The sequence below is a fragment of the Punctularia strigosozonata genome (genome assembly GCF_000264995.1).
Source record: "Punctularia strigosozonata HHB-11173 SS5 unplaced genomic scaffold PUNSTscaffold_2, whole genome shotgun sequence".
Taxonomy (NCBI): domain Eukaryota; kingdom Fungi; phylum Basidiomycota; class Agaricomycetes; order Corticiales; family Punctulariaceae; genus Punctularia; species Punctularia strigosozonata.
This window is the reverse complement of record NW_006767434.1, coordinates 143,228-166,553: the sequence shown is the minus strand read 5'-3', so window position 1 is coordinate 166,553 and position 23,326 is coordinate 143,228. Positions and strand designations below refer to the sequence as shown.

At 55.9% G+C, this 23,326-nt stretch overlaps 6 protein-coding genes and 1 non-coding gene across 7 annotated transcripts; 4 read left to right on the top strand and 3 right to left on the bottom strand.

Moving 5' to 3' along the window:
- Positions 1-192: 192 nt before the first annotated feature.
- Positions 193-2,024, top strand: PUNSTDRAFT_130431 (uncharacterized protein; the record flags this gene model as incomplete). The annotated part of the gene is made up of 2 exons (XM_007379668.1): positions 193-543; positions 603-2,024. The coding sequence occupies 2 exons, from the start codon at positions 193-195 to the stop codon at positions 2,022-2,024; spliced, it is 1,773 nt and encodes a 590-aa protein (XP_007379730.1).
- Positions 2,025-4,366: 2,342 nt separating this feature from the next.
- PUNSTDRAFT_t23 lies at positions 4,367-4,460 on the top strand. The gene has a single exon. It is a non-coding gene; the product is annotated as a tRNA-Gly (tRNA).
- A 278-nt stretch (positions 4,461-4,738) lies between these two features.
- On the bottom strand, positions 4,739-7,595 carry PUNSTDRAFT_140991 (glycoside hydrolase; the record flags this gene model as incomplete). The annotated part of the gene is made up of 17 exons (XM_007379667.1): positions 4,739-4,803; positions 4,873-4,888; positions 4,960-5,064; positions 5,126-5,472; positions 5,527-5,592; positions 5,649-5,742; positions 5,801-5,809; positions 5,870-5,919; positions 5,982-6,123; positions 6,198-6,226; positions 6,369-6,427; positions 6,486-6,568; positions 6,604-6,688; positions 6,737-6,885; positions 6,946-7,200; positions 7,268-7,379; positions 7,438-7,595. The coding sequence occupies 17 exons, from the start codon at positions 7,593-7,595 to the stop codon at positions 4,739-4,741; spliced, it is 1,824 nt and encodes a 607-aa protein (XP_007379729.1).
- A 1,413-nt stretch (positions 7,596-9,008) lies between these two features.
- On the bottom strand, positions 9,009-10,548 carry PUNSTDRAFT_60980 (phosphoglycerate mutase; the record flags this gene model as incomplete). The annotated part of the gene is made up of 9 exons (XM_007379666.1): positions 9,009-9,130; positions 9,192-9,402; positions 9,496-9,621; positions 9,678-9,745; positions 9,806-9,849; positions 9,934-9,944; positions 10,026-10,057; positions 10,123-10,267; positions 10,408-10,548. 9 exons carry the CDS (start codon positions 10,546-10,548, stop codon positions 9,009-9,011), a joined length of 900 nt encoding a protein of 299 aa, XP_007379728.1.
- A 180-nt stretch (positions 10,549-10,728) lies between these two features.
- On the bottom strand, positions 10,729-13,606 carry PUNSTDRAFT_118149 (MFS general substrate transporter). The gene is made up of 9 exons (XM_007379665.1): positions 13,457-13,606; positions 13,024-13,124; positions 12,838-12,953; positions 12,547-12,742; positions 12,300-12,484; positions 11,763-12,232; positions 11,364-11,681; positions 11,122-11,276; positions 10,729-11,067 (listed from the first exon to the last, which is right to left on the bottom strand). The coding sequence occupies exons 2-9, from the start codon at positions 13,076-13,078 to the stop codon at positions 10,940-10,942; spliced, it is 1,623 nt and encodes a 540-aa protein (XP_007379727.1). The 5' UTR covers positions 13,079-13,124; positions 13,457-13,606; the 3' UTR covers positions 10,729-10,939.
- Positions 13,607-14,839: 1,233 nt separating this feature from the next.
- Positions 14,840-16,536, top strand: PUNSTDRAFT_124175 (uncharacterized protein; the record flags this gene model as incomplete). Its single annotated transcript, XM_007379664.1, has 12 exons — positions 14,840-14,865; positions 14,932-14,989; positions 15,044-15,160; positions 15,220-15,238; positions 15,294-15,405; positions 15,480-15,674; positions 15,732-15,742; positions 15,802-15,889; positions 15,952-16,055; positions 16,124-16,297; positions 16,353-16,420; positions 16,483-16,536. The coding sequence occupies 12 exons, from the start codon at positions 14,840-14,842 to the stop codon at positions 16,534-16,536; spliced, it is 1,026 nt and encodes a 341-aa protein (XP_007379726.1).
- A 1,501-nt stretch (positions 16,537-18,037) lies between these two features.
- On the top strand, positions 18,038-23,302 carry PUNSTDRAFT_130427 (uncharacterized protein; the record flags this gene model as incomplete). The annotated part of the gene is made up of 10 exons (XM_007379663.1): positions 18,038-18,172; positions 18,234-18,323; positions 18,379-18,597; positions 18,661-18,711; positions 18,764-18,959; positions 19,012-19,188; positions 19,242-20,818; positions 20,861-21,534; positions 22,855-22,922; positions 22,974-23,302. 10 exons carry the CDS (start codon positions 18,038-18,040, stop codon positions 23,300-23,302), a joined length of 3,516 nt encoding a protein of 1,171 aa, XP_007379725.1.
- Positions 23,303-23,326: the final 24 nt, after the last annotated feature.

Here is a 23,326-nt window from a genome sequence, read left to right as displayed (position 1 = left end):
CGGCCTCATAAGGTCTCAGTTACGCCTCCGATATGTCGCAACTCGGTTTATTCCGCTGGAAGCACTGTTGTCGACGGTATATAGCAGCCATGCTGGATCCTGATCTGTAGCGAGGAGCATCTACCTGCTCCTTGAGGCACTCATCACTTGGTGCGTCTCGTTACTGGTTGCCTGCAGATACGCAACATTGGCATGCTATCCCTCCAGGAGCGAGAAGAGCCGATTCTCTGGGTCTCCGAGCCCAACTTCCGTGGCACCTTCGGCATCTTCTCTTTGTGCTTCAGCACGCTCCTGATCAGCGTCTGGAGTGCCGTTCACATGGATATACCCACATACCGACCCTCGATCTATCGATCTTTCGCGACGAGCTTTTTATGGATGGCTGCTGCTTTGTTCTGCCCAGAGCTGCTTATGTTTATCGCCTTCAACCAGAGGTCGAACGCGCGCTCCGTCCTTAGCCACGCAAACAAAATGATGCCTGTTCGGGACGAAGCAACGAGTCCTCATAAAAGCTCCATCAAGGACATAGAGAGCGTGCAGCAGGTGAGTTTGTTTTACCCAGAGTCAAGTACTTGACATAACCAGAGTCATTGAATTTCTAGGAGCTCGACTTTGTCCCCCAATCGCATTCTTCAGACGAAACCCGCAGGCGTCGACGAAACTTATTCACCTTAGTGCATGGTTTCTACGCATCCATAGGAGGCTACGTCTTCGATGTCAGCGGGGACGAAGACGACGAAGACGCAAACGATGGACATCCGAGTCTGATCCTTCCGGCCGGGCGAACTCGGATGACTCTCACCGCGCAAGGCGTATGCTTCCTGATGAAGCACGATCCAGACCTCATTCCCGACATACCGGAAACTTCTATCACCGACCGCACTCAAGCTAGTGCCCTAAGCAAGGCACTTCTTCTTGCGCAGGTGGCATGGTTCTGCGCCAACTGTCTTTCCCGCATCACTGAGCACCTTCCACTCAGTCTTCTCGAGGTTTCGACTGTCGCTCATGGGCTTTGCACTCTTGTCACATACCTCCTCTGGTGGTCAAAACCTCTAAACGTCGTCGAGCCGACCTTAATAAGAGGTTCTAGGGCGAGAGAGGCGTGTGCACTCATGGTGATGTGCAGTGTGGAAGAGTATCACATGTTGTACGGGGTTGCCTGCATCAGATTCCCGGCAGAAATGCAGTTTGTCAAGTGTCTGGAGCAGGATGCGTCAAATAATTTGATGGGGCAACCCGACGGATCATTCTCTTCATCCTCCCCTCCTTCAAGGCTCGTCTTTCCGCAGCGAGTGAAGGTCAACCTGTCTGAGAAGCAATTGTGTCCGAAGATGCTGCCCTTATCACTTCTTCCGGAAACGTCTTACCTGGGGAATACCAACCTCGCTCCGAAGAGCCTAGTGATGAAGAGACCGGGCTTCTTTGACCTCAAGAGCAAGATGCTTTACGGATCTCGGCCCGTCCCCTGGCACATTCGAGACAGGAAGGAGCACGAAGCCATCACCCTCGAATCGGAGGACATACAGCGATGGACGCTCGCATCGGCCGCAATGCGGAACTACGGTCTCATCAGTCCCCCAATCCTCGACAAGCCGTACGTCTTACCGTACTCCTCTCTGCAGTCGTCCACGGACTTCAAGGGTCAAGGGCTCTCTGGGATAATGCGATCCAATCTGTCCGCAGCGGCGTTGGCACTGACGTACGGCGTACCTCATTTCCTCGCGTGGAACGCTCGGTTTCCCACCGCGATGGAGCGGTTGCTGTGGCGCATCGCGACGGTGGTCATATCATCCTGGGGAATGGGAATGGCTCTCATCGTCGCGACCATCGTTGTCGTTCGGATGACTTTGGGGATATATACAGGGGAACGTCGAGGGGAGACGCGGCTGGTGGCTTGTGCCGCTATGCCATACATCACGATGTCCGGCTATCTCCTTATCGAGAGCTTGCGCCAGCTCTTTTTCCTAGAACCTGCCGCCTATGAACTGCCATCCTGGTCAAATTATTGGCCGCATTTCGCCTGATATGCAACAGCCTTGGTTTTGATGACCTGATCAATTTGCAATCGGCTCGCAGGATCTTCCAACAATTGAAAACCAAATTAAGACGCGTGCAGCGATTGCGCAACTTTCATTGTGTCGACAGTGTGACAAAGTTGAGATACGCGTCTGCCAACGCCAATGAGATTGATTGTTCGCACCGACAACGAATAAAAAAGAAAGAAGCGGCATGCAGTCTCATACATAGAATTGTGTCTATCGCCGGCTTTCACGAATCATTTGGACGACAATACCGCGCTGACTGAACATGCAGAAGCGCTGCTCAACCAATTCTTCCATGTTGGCTGGAGTGCTGTGACGCGGTCCGAAGTGAAATTTCAGCTTCGTTATCCACCCGAAACCATGATTGTCCAGCGCCAACCCGATGGCCTTCAGACGATCTGGCAGCGTCTCAGTCCGTAGTGCAAACACGACCGATCTGAGGGCACTAGATCTGATTGTGGTGAAAGCCCTCTGACCAATCCAGGGGCTCGTATGAATAGAGCCGCGATTTGATTCTGTTCTCCTCGAGAGAGCACAGCGTCGATAGATCAAGAAAATCATGAGGGAATATGTAGTTGTGCGCACATTTCCACTCTCACCTGTGCGCCTGCAGCCACGTTCTCACAATGGTCAATCTGTAACGAGGTAATGGCGTTGCTATGACGGAAAAGACCATTGGATGCCCTTGTCCATGGGAACTGCAGGTGACCAGCGATAGTTTCTCGATAGCGAGGACGTCATTCTTAGCGCAAAGACGTGGATTGCGGCCTCGAACAGGAGGACGAAATACCGTGTATGGAGAAGAATGATCGACCTCTATATTTCCATCGAGACCGGTTCCGGACTCATGTCACTAAGGATAACTAACTGCAGATATGAAGATGACAACGCAGAATCACACCCTCTAGGCACTGCCTAATTCCACAGCATTGCCGCGCCTGCGTAACACTCCAAAGTTTTCCTCGAGTAAACACTCCACGTCATCACTGATTGCCTCAAGGGGATGCGCCCAGAAGGTGGCCTTCATGTTGGTGGGCCGCTCGAAGCCCGCCGCTCAACGCCGAACCCACTTCCTGCAGGAAATGGGGCAGCGCACCGCCTTGCTTGAACGTGAGGTCCATTCTCGACACAACAGATCTGAGGACGAGAGACCGAATCGTGGCAAGAGACTTGCCGACATGCTCTACCATTTGTTTCGGAGCCTTGTCGGATCCGAGCCACATCTCTATCGTGATCGCCACGAGAGAGCAAAGTGGGGAGAGTAGAAGAGGATCTATTATGACAGTGAGTGGCGTTCTTCATGTGCGTGATTCCTTACTCACCTGGCCTTGCCGAGAATTTACTGATTCGCAAGCAAGTAAGCGTATTGCCGTGACGTAGAAGCGTGTTCATCGCACTTGTCCATCTGAGAGGACCTGAAGTGCTGGCAGGCAACGATAAGTTTTCGATAGCGAGGATATCTCGGCTGGTGAAAAGGCCCGTGAGATAGTCTAAGAAGGGAACCGTTTTGAAGTTCCGGATATACGGCTCCTGGAGACGAAGCCTTGCGGGGGTACCGGCATCTGAGGTCGTTGCAGAGCCTCCTACGCGGTGGGTATGGGCAATCCATTTGATAGAATGCAAGCCGAGGCGAGTGATTCGAGGAACGGCTCTGATCAGCCTGGTGAGTTCCAAAGATGTGAAGGGGAAGTCGTGGATATGGAGGGTGAGAAGACGGGGAAGGCTGCTAGGATTGCGATCAAACTCGCGGCGTTGCGAGTGAATTTAGCATCCGCGTTAAGCCCGCCCTGTACGCATCGTATGCAAACAAATTGCACGTTTGGGAGTCCCAGCTCCGCCATTTGGCCAGGAAAGGCATGCTTACCGTCCTGTTGAAGGACAGTGCGGTGACCTAGGGGCGCAGATGAGGGGAGATGCGGAGGGTGTTCAAGACGCGGACCATGGTGGGTGGAGATCGATCAAATGAATGATTCGGATCGTTGGGTACAGGCTCTGAAAAGAGCTAGGCCTGGCTGGCATTGAGCCATCCTCGGCACGTCAACGAGCTAGCTTTCAACGTGGTCGCGTCGTCGTTGAACGAGATGATGTGGTCCCAGATTTCCTGCGGCGTCCTATCAAGATATGAGACGGGCTGCATTGCGCGGGGGTGGGCGTTCGAGACGAGCAGCAAGACAGCGAAACATGCCAGAGTCGGGATCGCCAGCGGGCGCCGTGGACGTAAGAACAACGAACAGGGAAAGCAGGATCCTCGCTTGAGTGATGTGAGAGTTACTGTGAGCGTTGAATGAGCGTCATGAATGGTATTACTACAGCTTCCTAACGAAGCATTAATGGGGTAGTGGTAACCTGGGTCGTTGCCAGCGAATCCGTTCGATGGACGAGTTCGACCCGCCGGGGGTTCGATTCCCCCTTAATGCAATAGCTTTTGCAGTTCATGCCCCCAGTGGCATTCTTGCACCTGTTCGGTATGACCATGTATCGGCATCAGGATTATGATACAGACGAAGAATGGTTGCATCAGGAGTATCGAACTTTCGGCAAGGGAACGGACACCACCAATATGGAATGACCCTCTGAACTTCGTGTTCACTTCGATACAGTACACAGGCAGCCGTTCAATATTCTATCGTCGAGTACAGTAGAAACTCGCTATATCAGGTTCTTGGTATAAGCCTCCCTTTTTAGAGGTTTTACTTTTATTTCCAGGTGTCGCTTAGAGTCTGCGACCCGGAAGCCGGGGTCGTGTCGGAGCGATTGGGATCTGTGGTCGGGTAGGACACCACCCGTCAGCGTCGAATCGGCATCAACATCCGCACGGAAAAGTACTGACCGTCTTCCCAGTTCACCTGTGACGGAGTAGCAAGAACAAGCCAACGTGAGTACGACGGATGGCGTTACACAGGGGAAAAGCACGAACCGTTCCATCGGTCTCCTTCCGGATATACTTGTACTGGAAGGCGGTGTTGGGGGGCAAGACGACGCTCGCAGCCCAAGTCGGGTACGCGTTCGCGTTCATCGACACCTTCAACATATGAACGTTCGGCACTCGTGCATGGCATAGAAGGTAAAAAAGGGGTACTTACCGCAGAAGCCGGGGCCCAGCTGCCGAGCTGACCGATAGATCCCGCGACGAAGATGTTTTCGCCGAAGGTGGTCGTGGCGACGACCTTGAAGTTCACGGTGACGCTCGCGGTGGTGGATGAGCTTGAGGAAGACGTGGTACTGGTCGCCTTCGTGGTCGTGCTGGTGCCCGCCGAGGTCGTGGTGGAGGTGCCGGTGGAGGTGACGCCGGTGTGGATGGCGATGGCGTTCCGTGCGCCGACGGTGGCCGTGAAGGTACCACTGCTCGAGACGGTGTACACAGTGCTGGCGCAATGACCCGCGGTGGAGTTGGGGCCCGCGATCACGTCGCAGTAGCTACCTGCGGGAACTGCGGGATGCGAACGATCAGCGCACGTTTACTTACTTGAAGAGGAAAACGCACGGGAAGTCGTGAACGTCGCTGTCCAGGCGGAATCTTGGTTGTTGATCGCAACAAAACCGAGCGAGTCTGTACCACCAAATCTGAGTAATCGGACGGAGAGGAGGGTGTAAAATCCGCCTTACCACGGCCGAAAGCGATCTGCTGCGAGGAGGGCGAGACCCAGTTGGTGATCGCGGACGAGCCAACGTTGTTGTGGAAGCCGATCATACCGCCGACCTGAACAGGAGTTTGTCAGTACTCCGGGCTAAGGAACCTGAGGCTTTCCGGATCATACCCATCGGTGCTGTTCAGATATGTATCGTCAGCAAAACATGACTTTGCGTTACATTTCCTCTCTGCTTACCTGGCACAACCAGCCGTTCACGCCGCCGGTTCCTGAGCAAGTGCCGGTGCCTATGAACGAAGCACTCTCAGAACCCGATCCCCAAATACGGGCGAAGAGCAGATGCACTGACCTCCGTTCGGCGCGCCGTCATCAGTCGTGCTGTACTGATAACTCGAGAGGATGGTCGGGGTCCCGTAAGGGTGCGTGAGGGAAAACACGAGCGCCTGCCAGTAGATATTGTTTGGCGAGTTGTAGTTGAGCGAGTTGCCGTTCTGCATCGTCATCACCCCGTTATCGTCAGATGATCCGGTTTTTGGTGGGGGGGGGAGAAGAGAGCAACACGTACGCGCTCGGTGTCGTGGTTGGTGACGAAGACTGGTATGGTCAGCATCTCGGTTACATTCCTGTCGACGTTCGACTCGCACCATTAGCGCCCGTTCCGGGAACCTATCCTGCGCGCACATAACTTCAGTCATCGCACAAATAAACGGTGAACGTAGCGACGTCGATCCCTCACCTCTATTGTCCAGATCCTGTAGACTCGAAATGCCGCCCGAGCTGAATGCCTGCTGAATACTGACGATCCGGTCGACTGAGACACAGTCAAGAACGACAGGGTAGAACGTGTGCTCACGCGGTCGTGTAGCGGAACTCCTGGACGTCGCCGTTGCCGGTGTACTGGTTGGGCGTGATCGGCTCCCCCGATCCGAAGATCACCTGGATGTGCGTTCAGAGTCAGAAGACAAGTTCACAAGGAGCTCGTCAGAGGACTCGCCTCTTGGGTGATGTACGGTTTGGAGTCGAGCATCGCGAGGATCGCGGCGATGTCGTTGACGTCTTCATAAACGTTGAGAACGTATTCTCTCGCGATACGAGAATATGGACTCGCTGATGTGTTTCGCGGCATCCAGGCGCAGGCCCGACACACCGAGCGAGAGCAGATCGTTCCCATACGCGGCCAGCGTCTGGCGGACGTGCGTCGTCTCCGTCGCCAAATCCGCCAGATTATCGAGCTCGCACGTCTGCACCTCTTGCTAAGGAGAGAAACATATTTTAACTGACAGCGGAGAGACGATGGAAAGTGGCAAACGGACTGCGTTGTCGTAGTTGACTATATCGTCGTTCGGCTCGAGCCCGCAATGGTGGAAATCCCCGCTGTCGGTGTACGGCACTGCGGGGTATGAATAGTGCGTGTAGGATGAGCCGGCCGTGCCCGAGCCGGAGTCGGACCCAGTCATGTGGTTCCAGATCGTGTCCGCGATGACTTCGACGCCTGCGGCGTTGCAGGTGGAGACCATGTTCGCGAACTGTGAACGGTTACCACGCTTAGAGGTGAGAATGTACGAGACCTATCAGAACCCAAAGAAACGTTCATGTCAACTAGATGCACGGACAATGCGAAGGTGGACGGCTCACGGGCTGGTAATCGGTCCACCACTGGCTACCGGTGACGTGTTCCTGTGGAGGCGAAACCTGAACGAAACCGTATCCTGTTGGACCAAGGTAGTTGGTGCACTCAGCAGCAATACTAAGGCGAGAAATGCGATGAACGGAGGAAGAGGAGGCAACGGATACAAAGAACCGACCTGTCCCAAGTCCACTCAAACATCTGAGCGATAACCGTCTTCGTCCCGCCAGGACCGCGAGCCTCAAGCGTCCCGTTCGTGTCGAGGGCGTACGGACGGGCTAATGCCGCGGGAACGAGCCACGCGGCGGTGAGCACAGTGCGTCGGAGCATCACCATGACCGGTATAGATCGAACCAACGACGGGGTAGAAAGGGTAGGAGGGAGCAAGATACTCCTGACCATCCACCCGTCTAAGATCTAGCATATTTTATACTTGGAGTGAGCTCGTCCTGGGAACCTCGTGAGGGTGTGAGCCATGACACCATCCCCATCCACTGCCGAGCCGTTCTTCGAGTTCTCGCAGTTCTCGCAGGACGGGGAGCAGCTGACCGCCCGATCGCGCATCCCATAAACGGACGGAGGTGCGCGATTTTCGACGCGCCCTCTCCCGACTTGGGCGCGCCCGTCCGCTTTGGCGCGTCCGTTGTTCCTTTGGAATACGCGCTCGAGGTTCTGATGTCTCTCGCTGCGTCACGCCTCCGGTCCTTCGGGGTGTGATCTCGACGGCGGAACAAATTAGACGTGGGCATGCGACCGTCTACCATAGGCCGGCCGCGGTGACACGAGCGAATTCGCATTTGGTCGCACGCAATTCGGCCCCGCACAGAGGGATCGGGATCGGGATATGGCATTGGAGGAGAGGATGCGCTGGGATGCGTCCGCGGTCACGCGGCGATCTGATCCGGCAACATCCACGATTCCCAGCGTAGCTCACTCCGTTTCCAGCGAGGCCATCGATAGTGAACCGGAACCTGGAAAAGAAGTCGTTCCATTGCACCAAGGACCGCCGGACTGTGGCTTCGGGGTTTCAGCCTGCGTCACGATGACGAGGTGGTCTCGTGGGCACGCCCAAACGCTCGTCTTTGGCAGTTTCAGTCAGACTGCGCCAGGGCGAACAGAAAATGCGCTCACCAACGATCCCCTCCCTACCGGGAGAAGCGAGATAACGAGGATCTCAGCGCGATAAGGTGGACAAAGCGAAAAATGAAGCAACGTCCGGAGTCGACTAGGAATAGACACGTGAAAATGACACATTTTTCATTCTTTTTGAGACAGAACCAGCCAGTCGCAAGACGGTATAGTTTTTACACGCTCGCCACATCCTCACGAGAAATCGTCGGTGATCTCGGTACTTTGTAGCCTGCTTGCAAAGTCAAGAACGCGAACGCGGTCACCGGATGAGGTTCTGCGAAGGTCAGCCGTCGATCAAGAGCAAGATTAGGTCCCGACCACGCGCAAGGGGGGAACGAGAAGACGAAGGTGGTGGAGGAGCGAACGTCACGACCGCGGCCGGTGGGAACGATGGGCGCTCACGTGGGCCGCCGGAGTACTCGGGACTCGGGGCCGGATGCAAGGCGCATGGCAACCATCTTTCGTTTCTGGCGCCGAGCAGGACATTATTCAGACTTTTGCCTGAGGCTTTCAAGAACGAGCACCTCGCTACAACTATCTATCTACGTTGACTCTCTCGTAGCTTTGACGACAACAGGAATCACGCCTGCAAAAGATGAACGATACCAAATGAGCGAATCAGCATATGTAGCTACATCGAAGTAGCATGCACGCACCTCCCGTAGGCAGCCTCACCGGCGCATGGCCCACCACGCGCAAAAACGCGTTAATCCACCCCCCGTGCGCAGTGATCGATACATCTGACCTTCCCATGAGCCCTGCGCGCCAACGCAGAGGAGACGGAAGGAACGTAATACGTACAAGTCTCCGCCCCATCCTTCCCAAACACCCTCCCGATCACGGCCCTCGCCCTTGCGTCCACCTGCGCCTTCGTCTCGCGCACGACGGGGTCCCACAGCTCGTCCTCCTCCGTCATCCCGTCCTCGATCTCGAACGAGGGAAAGGTCGCGCGGATGTATGACCGCGTCCGGCGCCGGTCGCACGTGTGTTCCCCGTTCTCTTCGCGGCAGTACTACGCCCGCCACCGCACGCGAGACACACAGATGCGCGTTAGCGGTGAGGGGGGCGGGGGGGAGGGGGAGAGGAAAGGGGAGAGGGACCGTACCTCGACCACCGTCGTCCGCCGTTCTGAACGATCGACGACGCCGTCGAACGTGATCTGATTCGTCCGCAGCGCGCGCGTGAGCGGGCTGCAGTATAGACTGTCCGGGAGCGGCATCCCCGCCGTCACCTGCCCTAGCGCCGTCAGCCGTCGTGACTGTGGACGAAACGAGGCAGTGGGGTAACCTCGGTCTGCCATAAATCGTGCGCCGCGCGCGCTTGCGACTCGCCCAGAGGCGTGAGTTCCGGGTCGGCTGCGACGGATCAAGGGCGTCAGCGTCATGCCCTTTGTGCTTGGCGACATAAGCACATACGGCCCCAGGTGATCTCGCCATCGCCGTTGAGCTTGGAGTAGTAACTGAGCAAAAAGAGGAGGAGGGGAAGAGACTTGGTTCAACGTCCAAGTATTTTTGTGATCGTCCCGCTCGCGTCGAGAACTTACTCGTCCCAAGCCTACATGAGAAGAAAGTCAAAAATAATACGATCAGGATCAACAGGTATGTGTGTAGCCGACCCGCACGAGGTGCACCGTACCTTCGTCCCGTACTTGGCCTCCCCGACATTATCTGCCACGATATCCAGCGCAAGGTATCAGCTTGTCACATTCGTCCAGGCGCGCATGCAAACGTACGGTATCCTTCTCCGTGCCGTCCGAGCCAGAACACCTTCACGCCCGCGCCCTCGCCTTCCGCCTGAGCCTGCAGCTCGCCGATCCGGCCCACGAACGTCGTCCACCGCTCCGGGGATTCGTCCACCAGCCCGAACCGCGGCGGCAGCTACACCACGCGCACAAGGATTCAGTAATCATAATCCAAACGGTTCGAAAAAGCGGTGAGAGGGGGGAGAATAGAGAAGGGAAGCGCACCGCGTCGACCGCGACCGGCCTCGGCAGGTAGACCGCGTTCGCGACCGGGACCGCGGTATCCTCCGGGAGCGGCGCGTCGTGGACGAAGAAACCGGGTATGACTTCGTAAGAGTAGCGCGATCCGGATCCGGAGCTGGACGTGAAGGACGAGGGTCCCGCGCCGGAGTATACAAGGGTGTGCTGGGGATCCATAGGTGTAAGGACTAGAGTTATCGCGTCGCAGTACGCGAGGGAAGTATAGAGGTTGGTCAAGAACAAGCTGGTCCTGGTGTATTGATTGATCTCGCGAGACGGAGATGCACAGACACGGTCGTGGCCGGCGCAACAACAAGAGGCGCACGTTCATCCCCGCGCGTCTTTCCACGATATTGTGCACGTCCAACATACAAATAATAAAGCAGAACATGGTATTATCTATCTACGAAAGCACTGTCCGATTTGCTTTTGACTTGTAAGAATACTGATACACGGTGAGATTGAGTTGTTTATCGCCAGCACTTGCACGATGCATGCCGTTACTCTTTTGACTTCCTTCCTCCTCATACCATCCTACCGTGAGACCACCCACACCGCGTCGGGGAACTCACTGCTGCCTGTGCGCCCGCCGCTTCTCCCTCATCTCCTCCTCATACACCACGTCCGGATCGCGCCCCATCACCTCCGGCAACAACAGCGTGAAACACGCGCCCGCGAGGCAGCACCCGAAGAAGACTGTCCCACTCGTCAGCACTTCGGGAGTGAAAGAGGGGGCGGGGCGCGACTCACTCCATAGCACGACGGGGGTACCGACCGACTCCGAGAGCGCGTTGAACGCGAGCGCGGAGATGATCGCGCCCGCCTTGCCGCTCGCGGCCGACATCCCGTGCGCGAACGCGCGGAACTTGGTCGGGAACACCTCCGCCGGGTACATATACGTCGTCCTGTTCCCCCCACGAAACGAGTTCAGCACCCGTCTGCGCAGGAACACGAGAGAAAAAAACGGAGTAGAGACGGAGAGAACCACTCACGCGTTCGCCCCAAAGTTGAAAAAGAACTGCAAAAACGCGAAGAGCACCACGAAGCTCGCCGTGCCGAGCGTGTGGAACTTGCCGGCGAGGATGGCGAGGAAGAACGCCTCGAGCAAGAACCCGCCCAACTGGATCTTCTTCCTCCCCAGCTTCTCGACGAAGAACACCGTAAAGTAGTACCCGGGCACGAACCCGAGCGCGGTCACGATCAGGTTCCCCGTCGCGATCTTGAACAGCTTGTGCCAGGGCGTGCCCGTCTTGCCCGCGAACCCGATCTGCTGCAGCACCACGTTCTGGTTCAGGTTGATGCCGTAAAACCTGTTACACGCACGCGCGACGCGTCAGAGGGCCTCCTCGAGGAACAAAGGCAAGAAACGCGATGAAAGGGGGGGCACGCACGCAATGTCGAGCAGGAACCAACAGGTGCACGTCCCGATGAGCACCTTCGCGTGCCGCCACTCGCTCATGTACTCGATGAACTCCATGAGATGCGCCTTCTTCGGCTTCGCGGGCTCCTTGTGCTCCGGTGCGTTTGACGACGGCGATGGGGGCGCGGGCTTCTCCCGGACGCTCACGTCCTCCGCGTTCTTCTTCTTCAGCTCCGCGATATCGTCGTCGCTCGCCTCCGCGTCCCGCTGCGCGCGCTGATACCGCGTCGACTCCGGCAGCGTCAGGCGCTGATAGAGCGTGCCGAACGCGGGGATGAGCGAGACGCCGACGATGATGCGCCACACGCCGTCGACCTTGGACGTCTCGCCCTCGCCGTCCATGGCGTGCTTGTAGCACGCGAGCACGACCATCGTCACGATCGAGCCGACGAGCGAGCCCCAGCCCTGGTTCGCGAAGATGTACGCGAGCATCGTGCCCCTCTATATCAGAGAATCCGTCAGCGCTCATTCGACGTCCGAGGGGAACGGGACGGGTACGGGCGCGTACCTTGCGAAGGTTGGCGCGGTCGGACGTGACGGAGGCGGACATGGGGTAGTCCCCTCCTACGCCGATGCCGAGTATGATACGGAAGATGGTGAGATAGACGATGCTGGCGTTCGCCGAGATCTGGCCCGTGGGCACGGTGAGCGACATGATCGTCGCGAAGATGATCAGCATCAGCTCTTTGCCGTCTGTGATAACACCCCGAATTCGTCAGATTTTTGTTCCCGTCGAGCATGTATGTGATACGGACAGATGGCTTTGCGTCCGAGCGCGTCGGCGAGGTAGCCGAACGCGAATTGGCCGATGACGGAGCCGATGTTGGCCGAGGCTTTGAGCACACCTTGGAGGCCGGCGGGGATCGCTTCGCCTCCGTAGAGCCGAAACTGGAGCATGGTCGAGACCGGGTTGATGATGAAGAGGTCGTAGGCGTCCAGGAAAAAGCCGACCTATAGATCCGAATTGCCTTTGTCAGCATCCTGCGAGAAGGACGTGGGAGAGGGGGGGAAGGAGAGGGGAAGGAGGGGATAGAAGAGTGACTTACGCCGGCAATCCCGAGAAGCTTGAGCTCGGTGCGGGTGAGGATGTAGGGCGGCCGGCTGTTCGAGTCGCGCTCGTACTCTTCCAAGCGCGAGTGCGGCACGGCGGTGGGCGCGGATTCTGACGAGTCCAGGCAACACAAGGTTACTTTCGAAGCTTGGAGGGAGGAATGGAGAGAGGGAGGACGAACCTTCAGATTGCGTGGGGGTCATTTCGTGCGACTCTATCGGTTTGGTGGAAACCATTTTGGTGTAGATTGATGTTATTGAAGGTCGCAGGGAGGCGACGGATCTATGGGTCGTTGTGAAAAACGAGTTAGTTTGTTGTCCCTCTCGTTCGCGTGGGGTTGGAAAGAGCTGAGGGACGACTGTATGTGCCTGCAGTGACTTGCTGACGCAGAGAAATAAGAAGGGCAAAGAGAGCGAAGAATATGCACTCGCTCCATGGGCGCGCGAGCAAGTACGTATATATGCATATGCACCACCCCCGCCAAAGTCAGAGCTAGCGAAGCATCGCAGCGTAACGCCGGACACAGCACGGCGTGTGAAGAAAGAAGAGGCCGGGGCGGGGCAGCTAGGGCGAGATGACGACGAGGCGCAGGGAGGAGGGACGAACGTGCGTACCTATTCGACTCCTCAGTGGGTCCTCTCTCCGCACAAGTCCGCGTCTGTCCGAGATGGCGATGACTTCTTTTTTTTGCTTCCGCGTGAGTTAGTGCAGATATTGAGTTTGCGCTAGTGCTGCTGTGGTCTCGTTGTGAGGTGGAGACAGCTCCGCAGGGAGAGTCGGTTAGGGCGATGGTTTTCTAGCTTCGACCTCTTCTATATTGTCGTCGTGATGTTGTGCGTTACAGTGCCCGTCTTCAGCCAAGCGAAGAGGTAACTACACCAGTGATGAGAGGTAGGATGCAGAGATCGGGATGGAAAGCGTCGTATGTAAAAGCAAAGGAGTCGTCGGTCAAATGCCGTCCGAGGGCGGATGAACTGATCGCCAGAGATGGCCTTGGCCCGTGAGAAAAGGAGGAGCGGAGGAATGCGACGCGCTATCGCGTCCGTATGAGATAACGTTGTCCGTAGATTAGATCCCCCTAAATTCCCTTCCTGTCGACCATCATCCGGTACACCGTACTTACGACCACTAGACCGAATGCTGAACGTGGTACGGTTGGGGCAAACTGAACCGCAAGAAGGTTCATTGCGTCTCACAATCTCTCTGATACCCCTGCTGCTAGACCTGACGAGGATGCCGGCAAACTCTGAGTAGCACCACACACGTTCACTTTGCTCCATCTGCAGTCAAGCTCAACACGATACGATTCATGACCTCATGGCAGGTACTGCCCTCGAGAGCATCTATGGACATGAACGAGAACTTCGTAGCACATATGGCTAGCAAAGACGACAGGAGCTGACTCCTCAACTTGCCCTCGACGATGATATCTCCTGGGAGCGCCAAGACATGGCCCAGACGACCACCGAACGTTTATCGCTATTTATAACTTCAACGGGGTACGGAGTGATCGTCAGGCATCGACGAGCGCACCAATGCGAGGAGAGGTTAAGCGCGCCGTCTCGCGGGGCAGAAACGCCGCCAGCGGCGCTAGGGCGGGCGTCGACACCGGCCATGGGATCTTGAACCGCTCTTCAACTGGCAACCAGGGTCATCTTTTTCGCGTAGCTGGAGCTGCGATCAGGATTCACCCCGATGTCGAGCCCACCAGCGTCGATGGCCCACAAAAAGTTCTGATCAGCCTAGCCGCCGCGACCATACGACGGCGTACATAAAGCGGCCATCACTACTCTCGATATGCGCCTGGACGCGGAGGGTTCGCGAACGGGCGCCCGACTGATCTGGAGTTCTCCGTCCGGCTTCTTTTGGTTGCTTCGTTTCGGTGCTGCCCCTGCCTCGCAGGTACATATGCAGCGGTCCCGACCCACTCCGTTTTTGGCGTTCCTCTCTTTCCCTCTTTCATCTGTTTCTTGTTACCTGGATATAGAGTCCTCGTCATGGGCCAGTTCGACGCGTCCCTCGGGTACGTGTCGCATCCGCGAATGTCTAGCTTGCTCTCTCCATCGTCATCTCATCAATTGTCGTGCAGAGCGATCCTCATCGGAACCTGGGTCGACTGCATGTTATACATGTGGGAGATCACACAGGTACTCGACCCCGTCCATACCCGTCCGATTCTCTCATGTTCGTCTTACCTTTAGATGTACATCTGCTTCAAGCGCTTCCCAAACGACCACTCCTTCCTGAAGGCGACGCTGTGGCTGCTTTTTCTCGTGGACACCGTCGGTGCTGCCGCGGGGAACGGCACGGCGTACCTGGTATGGAGTTTCATCTCCGATTCCATCAGCAAGTCGCGCTGACTCCTTCATGATCACAGTATTTAATCACGTATTGGGGTACGTTCCGCATTTCTCCGGTTTCACCGGGCCCTCAACTTCTTCGCGCGAGCAGGAAATCTGGAAGCCATCTCGAGGCAATACTGGACCTTCCCGACGTACTGCACCGCGACCGCGTGCTCGGCCTTGATCGTCCAATTATTCCTTCTGCACCGCTTCCGGAACCTGTGCGTCCAAGTACACGGCGTCCTTCACGCGACTCCTCCTCTCTTCCGCGTGAGCTAACATGGCGCATCTTCAGCTCGCGGAACAATGTCATCACCCTCGTCCTTGCTGCCATGAGCGTAACCGCGGTGAGGCCTTCCTCGTCGTCCAGCTCCGGATCTCCCCCTGACAACGTCCATACTTATCAGTGGGTTGGAGGCATCTATACCTCCGCGATCCTAGTCAAGGCCCCGCATCTCAGTCAACGTGCCCAGCTTGTTACTCCCGTAACGTACGTGCAGCTTCCATTTAACATACCCATTCGCCCTGACCCATCCGCCTATTACAGTATATGGTTCGGTGCGCGAACCACGTCTCACAAGACGACATACATCATATTCATCGAACATTCGTCTCAGTATCGTCCACGGCCTGCGACGTCTCTATCACCCTTAGCCTCGTCTGGCAATTCCGACGAGTCCGGACCTCGTTCAAGACGACGCAAACGTCCGTCTTCTCGCCCATCAACCGTGCTCCAAAACTTCGCTCATCTCTATATCCGTCCGCAGCATGCTCTCCCGTCTCACCAGCATGGCCATCCGCACCGGCTGCGTCACGAGCGTCTTCGCACTGCTCATCCTCGCCTTCTTCCTCCAAAACCCTCAGGGAAGCAGTGCGTGCCCGACCTCCCCACACCCACCCACTCTCCCGTTATCTAATATCTGAGAAACTCGCGCACAGTCGCCGTCGGCCTCAACTCGTGCTTCGGTCGCGTCTACGCCCTGACGATGCTCTACAACCTCAACACGCGCGCCTCGATCCGCCGCGCGGCGACGAGCCGGAGCGGTACGAGCGGCGCCAGCGGCGGTCCGAGCTTTACCCCCGGCAACGCCGCGATCGACCTCGGCCAGATCCGTGCGTCTTTTCCCCTCCACCGTCTCCCGCGCTGAACTCGATTTCTGCTGGACAGGCGTGGAGACGCAGGTCGTGTCCGACTATGAGCGCCCGCAGAAGTCCGATGGGTACTATGTGGACGAGGTACGTGCTTGGACATGGTGCGCCCGTATTGATGGCGGATGATGTTGATAGCGATCTCGCAGAGCATGCTGCGCGACGATGGGACCCTCGGACGTAGAGCCGTGAAGACCGTGTAGGGACCGGGCGGTCATCAGCACTCAGCTACATGCTTGCTTGGATCTCTACCATATTCTCGATGGTCCCTCTGCTATGTTGGCTATCATACAATAATAGCGGCACCTGCATTCCGTAGTGCTTCACGAAATTCATCAAGGATCACTCGACTACTCATGGACTGAGGAACGATCGTGATGACTGGTGGCGGTCACCGCTTTGACATTGCCCCACCTACTAGATCGTGGTACATGCATACAGCGAAGGGCCGTCCGAGAAAAGACGAGACATCTTCTCAAGGCGGCCACGGAACTGAGCTTCAGTACGGATGTGTTGTGGTAAGTCGTTACCCAGGGAAACCTCAGCCTACTCTTTCGCACTGGACGTTCCGGCTTCCAGCACCGCCGTGATGTCTATCACGACGGCATCCAGAATACGTTGATTGGGCGACTGCAATGGGCAGGGTCGGGCTCGTGAAGGCAATTTCCGAGACGGCGGGGGAGGGTAGGACTGGGATTGGGTTCTGTGTATAGAAGACATGGCGTACGTAGATGTATCACCTGCAGGCACGGGTGTGGTCCAAAGGGAGTTGAGGCTCGGGCACAGGTAGAATGCCAGTCGTCCATGACTACCTTCGATGGCATGTCGGTGATATGGCTTCGTCCATCGGGTGCGGCAATTTACCGATCTTCTATCACGGCACTTGACAGCCCTGGATGCGCATGGCGCATGGATTGCGTTTGAGAACACAGCGCGAAGCAGAAGGATGCGCACACGTCGCTCCACCACCAACGTTGCCGTCCTCTGAGAAGGTCGTAGGCCGAATTGCGCCGACGAGCGTCAATCTGCGTGCGGCTGTGGCAATCCACGCCCACTGGTACTCTATCGCCTCGACCGTCTCAGCGTCTAATATCATTGTCGATTCACGTCTAAAACGACCTGTATCTTGAACTCCGCGGCATACTCTTGAAATGTGCTCGGGATCCGTCTCGGCCTATTCGCCTTCTGTCTGCGCGTACGCGTGCCGATGCCTACTCATGCGCACGAGCGTCAATGCTATCGTCAGCCAATGTGCCACGCCTTCCGAGTGCGATATGATCGTGTGTCCCTGCTGAAACGACACTGCGAACCGTCGATTGACCGCCTTCGACCAAACCAGGCCGCGCTGCTGGGAGAGACCGTAATCAACATGCAAAGCTGATCACTGCGGATGCCCTGGATGTCCCATGTTCCTGCCGTGTATTTCTTTGCGCGAACTTCGTCCTGAACCCTGACGAACCCAATCGCATCCAATCTCCGCACTGGCGCCACGGATTTATGCACCCGGTGGGGCTATCCTTGCACCCGCCCTGCAACCGTCAGGGTCCTTATCGCCACGCCCAAACCATGTGATGTCCATTCGATTCTCGCGAGCCGAAGCTATTCGCGTCAACGTCTGCTCTCTCTCTCTCTCCCTCTCTCTCTCTCGCGCGCGCGCTCTCCGTCAACTGCTCTGATCTAACAGGACTCCCGCGGTGATCAACGATGCGTTTGCGTTTGTGCAAGAAACTTCGCAAGATACGCGATCGCATCACACGCAAAGCTCGCCGCCGCAACCCTCCAATCGATTCTGCGCCTCGCGCCTCTTCGTCATCGGGCATCGAGGCATCATTTTCCACGGTGAGCCCTCTCAAGCCGTGGCCATTGCTTGGCGTCGCATCTGACGATAGTTTCAATGTAGCCCACCTCTGCGCAACCCGAAAAACCGGCTGTGGCCACCGGCAGAAATGAACAGACCAAGGACGACAGCACGTCGCAAAGGGCACAGAAGGTAAAGACACGTTTCTACGATGCTCATTGACTTGGCTGACGTATAGCATGCACAGGATAATAAAGACATGGTACCAGCATCCTCGGAGATGGCCACCGCCTTGAAAGCTGCGAAGGAGGGGATCTCGGCCATGAATCCCAGCTCACTGGCGGAAAGAGGCGTTGCTGTAGTCGACCAAAAGAAAGACCTTGCCCAGGGACTGGTCTCGACGGCAAAATCATGGGGGCCGATGTTAAGCCGCGTCAAGAAGTTTACCGAGCTCGTCGACAAACTCGTCGAGGCGAGCATTCACGACTTCTTTCTTTGAGTTTCGCTCTTGTCCTGACTGTGGCATTAGGTTCATCCCTACGCAGAGATGGCTTGGAGCATTCTGTCCATCGTGCAGAAGGTGAGTGATCCACATCGGCCCTCTTTAATCCCTTCAAATATTGGTATTGTAGACTGTCATCGGCCAGGTGGAGCTTGACCGATCCATCTATGATCTCTTGGACACTATTCAGGACGTGTATGAATTCGTGGAAGAGGCGGGTCCATTGAACGACGTCCTATCTGCGAGGGATGTTCTCGTGGCGTTGGCCCAGCAGACGACGGAATGCGGCTACTTCATACGAGACTACGCGAAGGACAAGGATTTCGGTGTGTTCAGTAACCATTGGGCGTTATCATCCTTCTAACCTCCTACCGACAGCAACGCGAATGGCGTCAAACGTCTACAAGAAGGTCTTCAAATCTGACGAGGCGGTGCCTGAGTTGGTTAAAGATTACCGATGCAATTTGAAGAAGCTAAGGTCGAAGCTCTTGGATCATGCGACAATTAGGACGGAGATCACCGTCAACAGGATCTGGAATGCCGTCAAAGATATCGGTATGGAGTGCGTTAGTATGTCGTCCAGTACTCTGACCTTTGATTGACTTCAGCGGATAACGTCCGGATGGGGCTGTTGGAAGAGGCCTGTGCCAAGGGATACTGGTACAACAGCGAGAAGAAATGCCTCCCCAGAACCCGCGAAACGATTCTGCGGATCATACTCGATTGGATTCACGATCAGGACGATAGTCGCCGCGCGCTAGTACTCTCTGGACCCGCAGGGGTGGGCAAGTCCGCCATCGCTCACACCATAGCATCTATTTTCGACAAAAACCAGCATTTAGGGTCCTGCTATTTCTTTGACCGGAACAAGGACATGCTCACAAACGCACAGTTCTTATTCCCTACCATCGCCCGTGACTTGTCCCAGCGTTTCCCCCTAATGAAAACCGTCCTCGCCGATGTTGTCGCCCGCAATTCCGCCCTCCTCACTTCTGATGACTTGGCCGAACAATTTCGGTGTCTCATCGCAGAGCCCGCGAAGAAGCTCACCATTCCCGGCCCGATAGTGATTGTCGTTGATGCCCTGGATGAATGCAAAGAGTCTGTGGAAAAGTTTGAACAGTCCGCGCATCGCCTTCTTTTATCTATATTGTCGACCAAAGAGGAAGAGGGGGGCCTTCCTGCCAATTTCCGCATCCTGGTGACTTGCAGGTTCCAGCCGAGCATTATGGCCACCCTCGGATCCAATGTCCGTCATGAATCCATGACTCGTATCTTGAAGAACCCCGACAATGCGAAGGACTTACGATTATACGTTCATGACAAGCTATCCCAGTCCCACGCAGAACTGCAAGACTTCGAGTCGATATGTGATAGGATTGTCCAATGGGCTGAAGGAATATTCCAGTGGGCGGCGACTGCTTTCCGTTTCATAGCCTCGAGCACTGGGACACAGTCGATCAAACAACGCATGGAGACAATAAAACCCTCTCGTGAAGGGGAAGGTCAATTAGACCGCCTTTACATGCAAGTCCTGCGGTTCGGAATCCTATCTGAGCAAGGCAACGACACCAATCTGAAGAACTACCAGACGGTGATGCGCCTGATCCTGGTGCCGAGGGAGCCACTGTCGGTCTCTGATTTGCAGGACATCTTATACAGGCAAGACGACTCGGATCATCGTGAAATAGTCAAGAGGGTGGTCGAATGCATGGCATCACTCCTTTCTGGCAGCAACAACACTGAGGAAGTCGTCCGCCCCTACCACTCGTCGTTTCTGGATTTCGTTCTAGATCGTAAACGCAGCGGGAAGTTTTGCGTTGAGCCGGGAAAGGAAGAGCATGAAGCATTTGCACGCGGGACTTTGCGCATTCTTCTTGGCAAACGGCTGCACTTCAACATGTGCAAGCTCAAAACATCCTATCGACTCAACGCGGACATCCCTGGCTTAGGCGAGCGCGTACGCGCGAACATCCCTCCGAGTCTGGTCTATTCCGCCCGCTACTGGGCTGATCATCTCGAGAAGATCGCGTATGACCCTGACCTACAGGAAATGACGGAACAATTTCTGAAAAATAAGTTCCTGTTCTGGGTTGAGGTCTTGAGTCTTATAGAGTCGATGGTCACCTGCGCATCGGCACTCGGGATACTCAAGGAGTGGATTCCAAAGGCATGTCACTTCTATGTATGTCGACGTCTCACAGCTCACATATTGTTCTACGCATAGGACGTCGTGGCAGAACTGGAAATGGGCTCTATTATCAAGGATTTCCTCAGATTCATCCGAGCATTCGGGATGACGATCGGAGCTTCTGCTCCGCACCTTTACCTCTCAGCCTTAGCATTCGCCCCCGCGAGTTCCAAGATATGCCAGCTTTATGAGGCGAGGTTCTCCCGACGAGCCATCGTCGAGTGCGGCCGATCAGAAGAGTGGCCTGCTCTGGAATGCACCATGGAGGGTCATGACGACAGGGTCCTCTGTGCTGAGTTCTCGAGGAATGGCAAAGATGTCTCCGTGTCGTACTCTTACAAGGGGTTCACGACACGCGTTTGGAATGCTGAGACCGGACAGCCGACTCGCCGACCTGTACACTGTGATGCAGGTGGTAGTTGGGCCTCCTGTGCCGCGTTCTCCTCGGAGAAAGACTTGGTAGCAGCGGGGATGAACCACGGCATGATCCTTGTTTATTCTTCCACCAAAGGACAGACCATTCACACGCTCAGAGGGCATACGAAACAGGTTCGATCGGTTGCTTTCTCTACCGACGGCAAACGTGTCGTGTCGGGCTCGGATGACCAGAAAGTGTGCATTTGGGATGTGCCGTCTGAGCAACTTGTCCATCTACCGCTTCAGCGACACACGGATAAGGTCACCTCTGTGGCTTTCTCGCCTGACTCCAAGTGCGTGGCTTCAGGTTCGGAGGACAGGACGATTTGCCTATGGAATACGGAAACCGGACAGCTTGTGTGCGAGCCGTTGCGCGGCCATTCAAATACGGTGAACTCTGTCGTGTTCTCGCACGACAGCGAGTGGATTGCTTCCGGTTCGGATGACAAGACCGTTCGCTTATGGGATACCTCAGGGCAGCCTCTTGGTTCCCCTTTGGAGGGCCATACTGACGGTGTCATATGTGTGGCAATCTCTCCCGACAAGAGATTCATTGCATCGGGTTCTTCGTTCGGGCTTATTCATCTCTGGAACACGACAGAACATTGTCTTTGTGCAACTTTCCGTGGTCACGTCCAAAAGTTGACATCGTTAGCCTTCTCAAAAGACGGCCAGCACATCGTTTCTGGATCAGTGGATCGGACTGTAAGGGTGTGGGATGTGTCAGGTCGACGCGCTGATATGAGTATCGCTGGAAGACACTCCGAGAGGCTTGGCGACATGGCTATGTCACCCGACGGAAAGTCTATCGTCACATGGATTGACACATGTACAGACGTTTGTGTGTGGGATGTCTCGACGGGCACTGCTGCCGTTCAAAGCCAGCGCTTGCAAGGGCACGAAGGGATGCTCTGCATGGAGTTTTCCCCCGATGGACGGCGTGTCTTATCGTGCTCGTACGACCGCACTGTTCGGATGTGGGAAGTCTCCACCGGACAACTCATCCGCGCATTCCGATTTTCAACTGGGGATGACGAGGGTGACTTTACCTGTTACCCCGCAGCCATCTCTCAGGACGGGCGGTTCATTGCAATGGCAATGGACGGCCCGATATGGATAATGGACGTCGCGACTGAGACACGTGTGCATACTCTCCAGGGTCATACTCGCGCCATGGCCCTAAAATTCTCTCCAGACGGGAAGTGCATCGCATCAAGCGAATTTGACCAAACTATACGTCTGTGGGACCTCGAAACAGGCCAACCCAGGCCGGCATGCGCATCACTTGAGGGACATACCAGTTTTGTATTCTCCGTTGCCTTTTCGCGAGATGGCGCTTCTCTCGTGTCCTGTGACAGAGAGGGGGAAATCCGCATCTGGGACACTGCCACAGGACAGGCCATCTGCGATCCTTGGCGCGGCCATGATGGTTGGATACGCTCTGTCGTTTTCTCGCCCAATGGTCGATGCGTGGTCTCGGGCGGGGTCGATCGTACAGTTCGCGTTTGGGACGCGTTCACTGGAAGGCCGTTCCGCGAGCCGTTTCAGGGTCACACACACTATGTCACCGGTGTTGCATTTTCACGCGACGGAAAACATGTCATATCATGCAGCTGGGACTGCACGATCCGGTTCTGGGACGCCTCTACGGAGTGCTCTGAGTCTGACGAGGGACTAGAGGGTGCGTCACCTTTCCATGCCACTGGATCTCACTGACGGCCCCATCTGGTAGATGATCGCGCTGTCCTACCTCAACCTCATTCTGTCTCGTTCTCGCCAAACAGAAGTCACGCTCTCGCCGACATCCAGCTCATAGTACCTGACGCTGAGGAGATGTCATGGTTCCAACTTGACGATTCATTCACGCTGCAGGGCGACGGCTGGCTTATGGGATCTGATAAACGGCGCCTACTCTGGATTCCGATTCAGAACCGCAAGCTGCTGTGGAGGACGCAGAACAGGCGGCTCGTGATATCTCCAGAGGAGGTAACCACGCTTAATCTGAGCAACTTTGCTCATGGCGAGAAGTGGGCCGAATGCTTCAGGCAGGATGCAGCATGAGCAGGCGCAGGGTGAACCGAATCT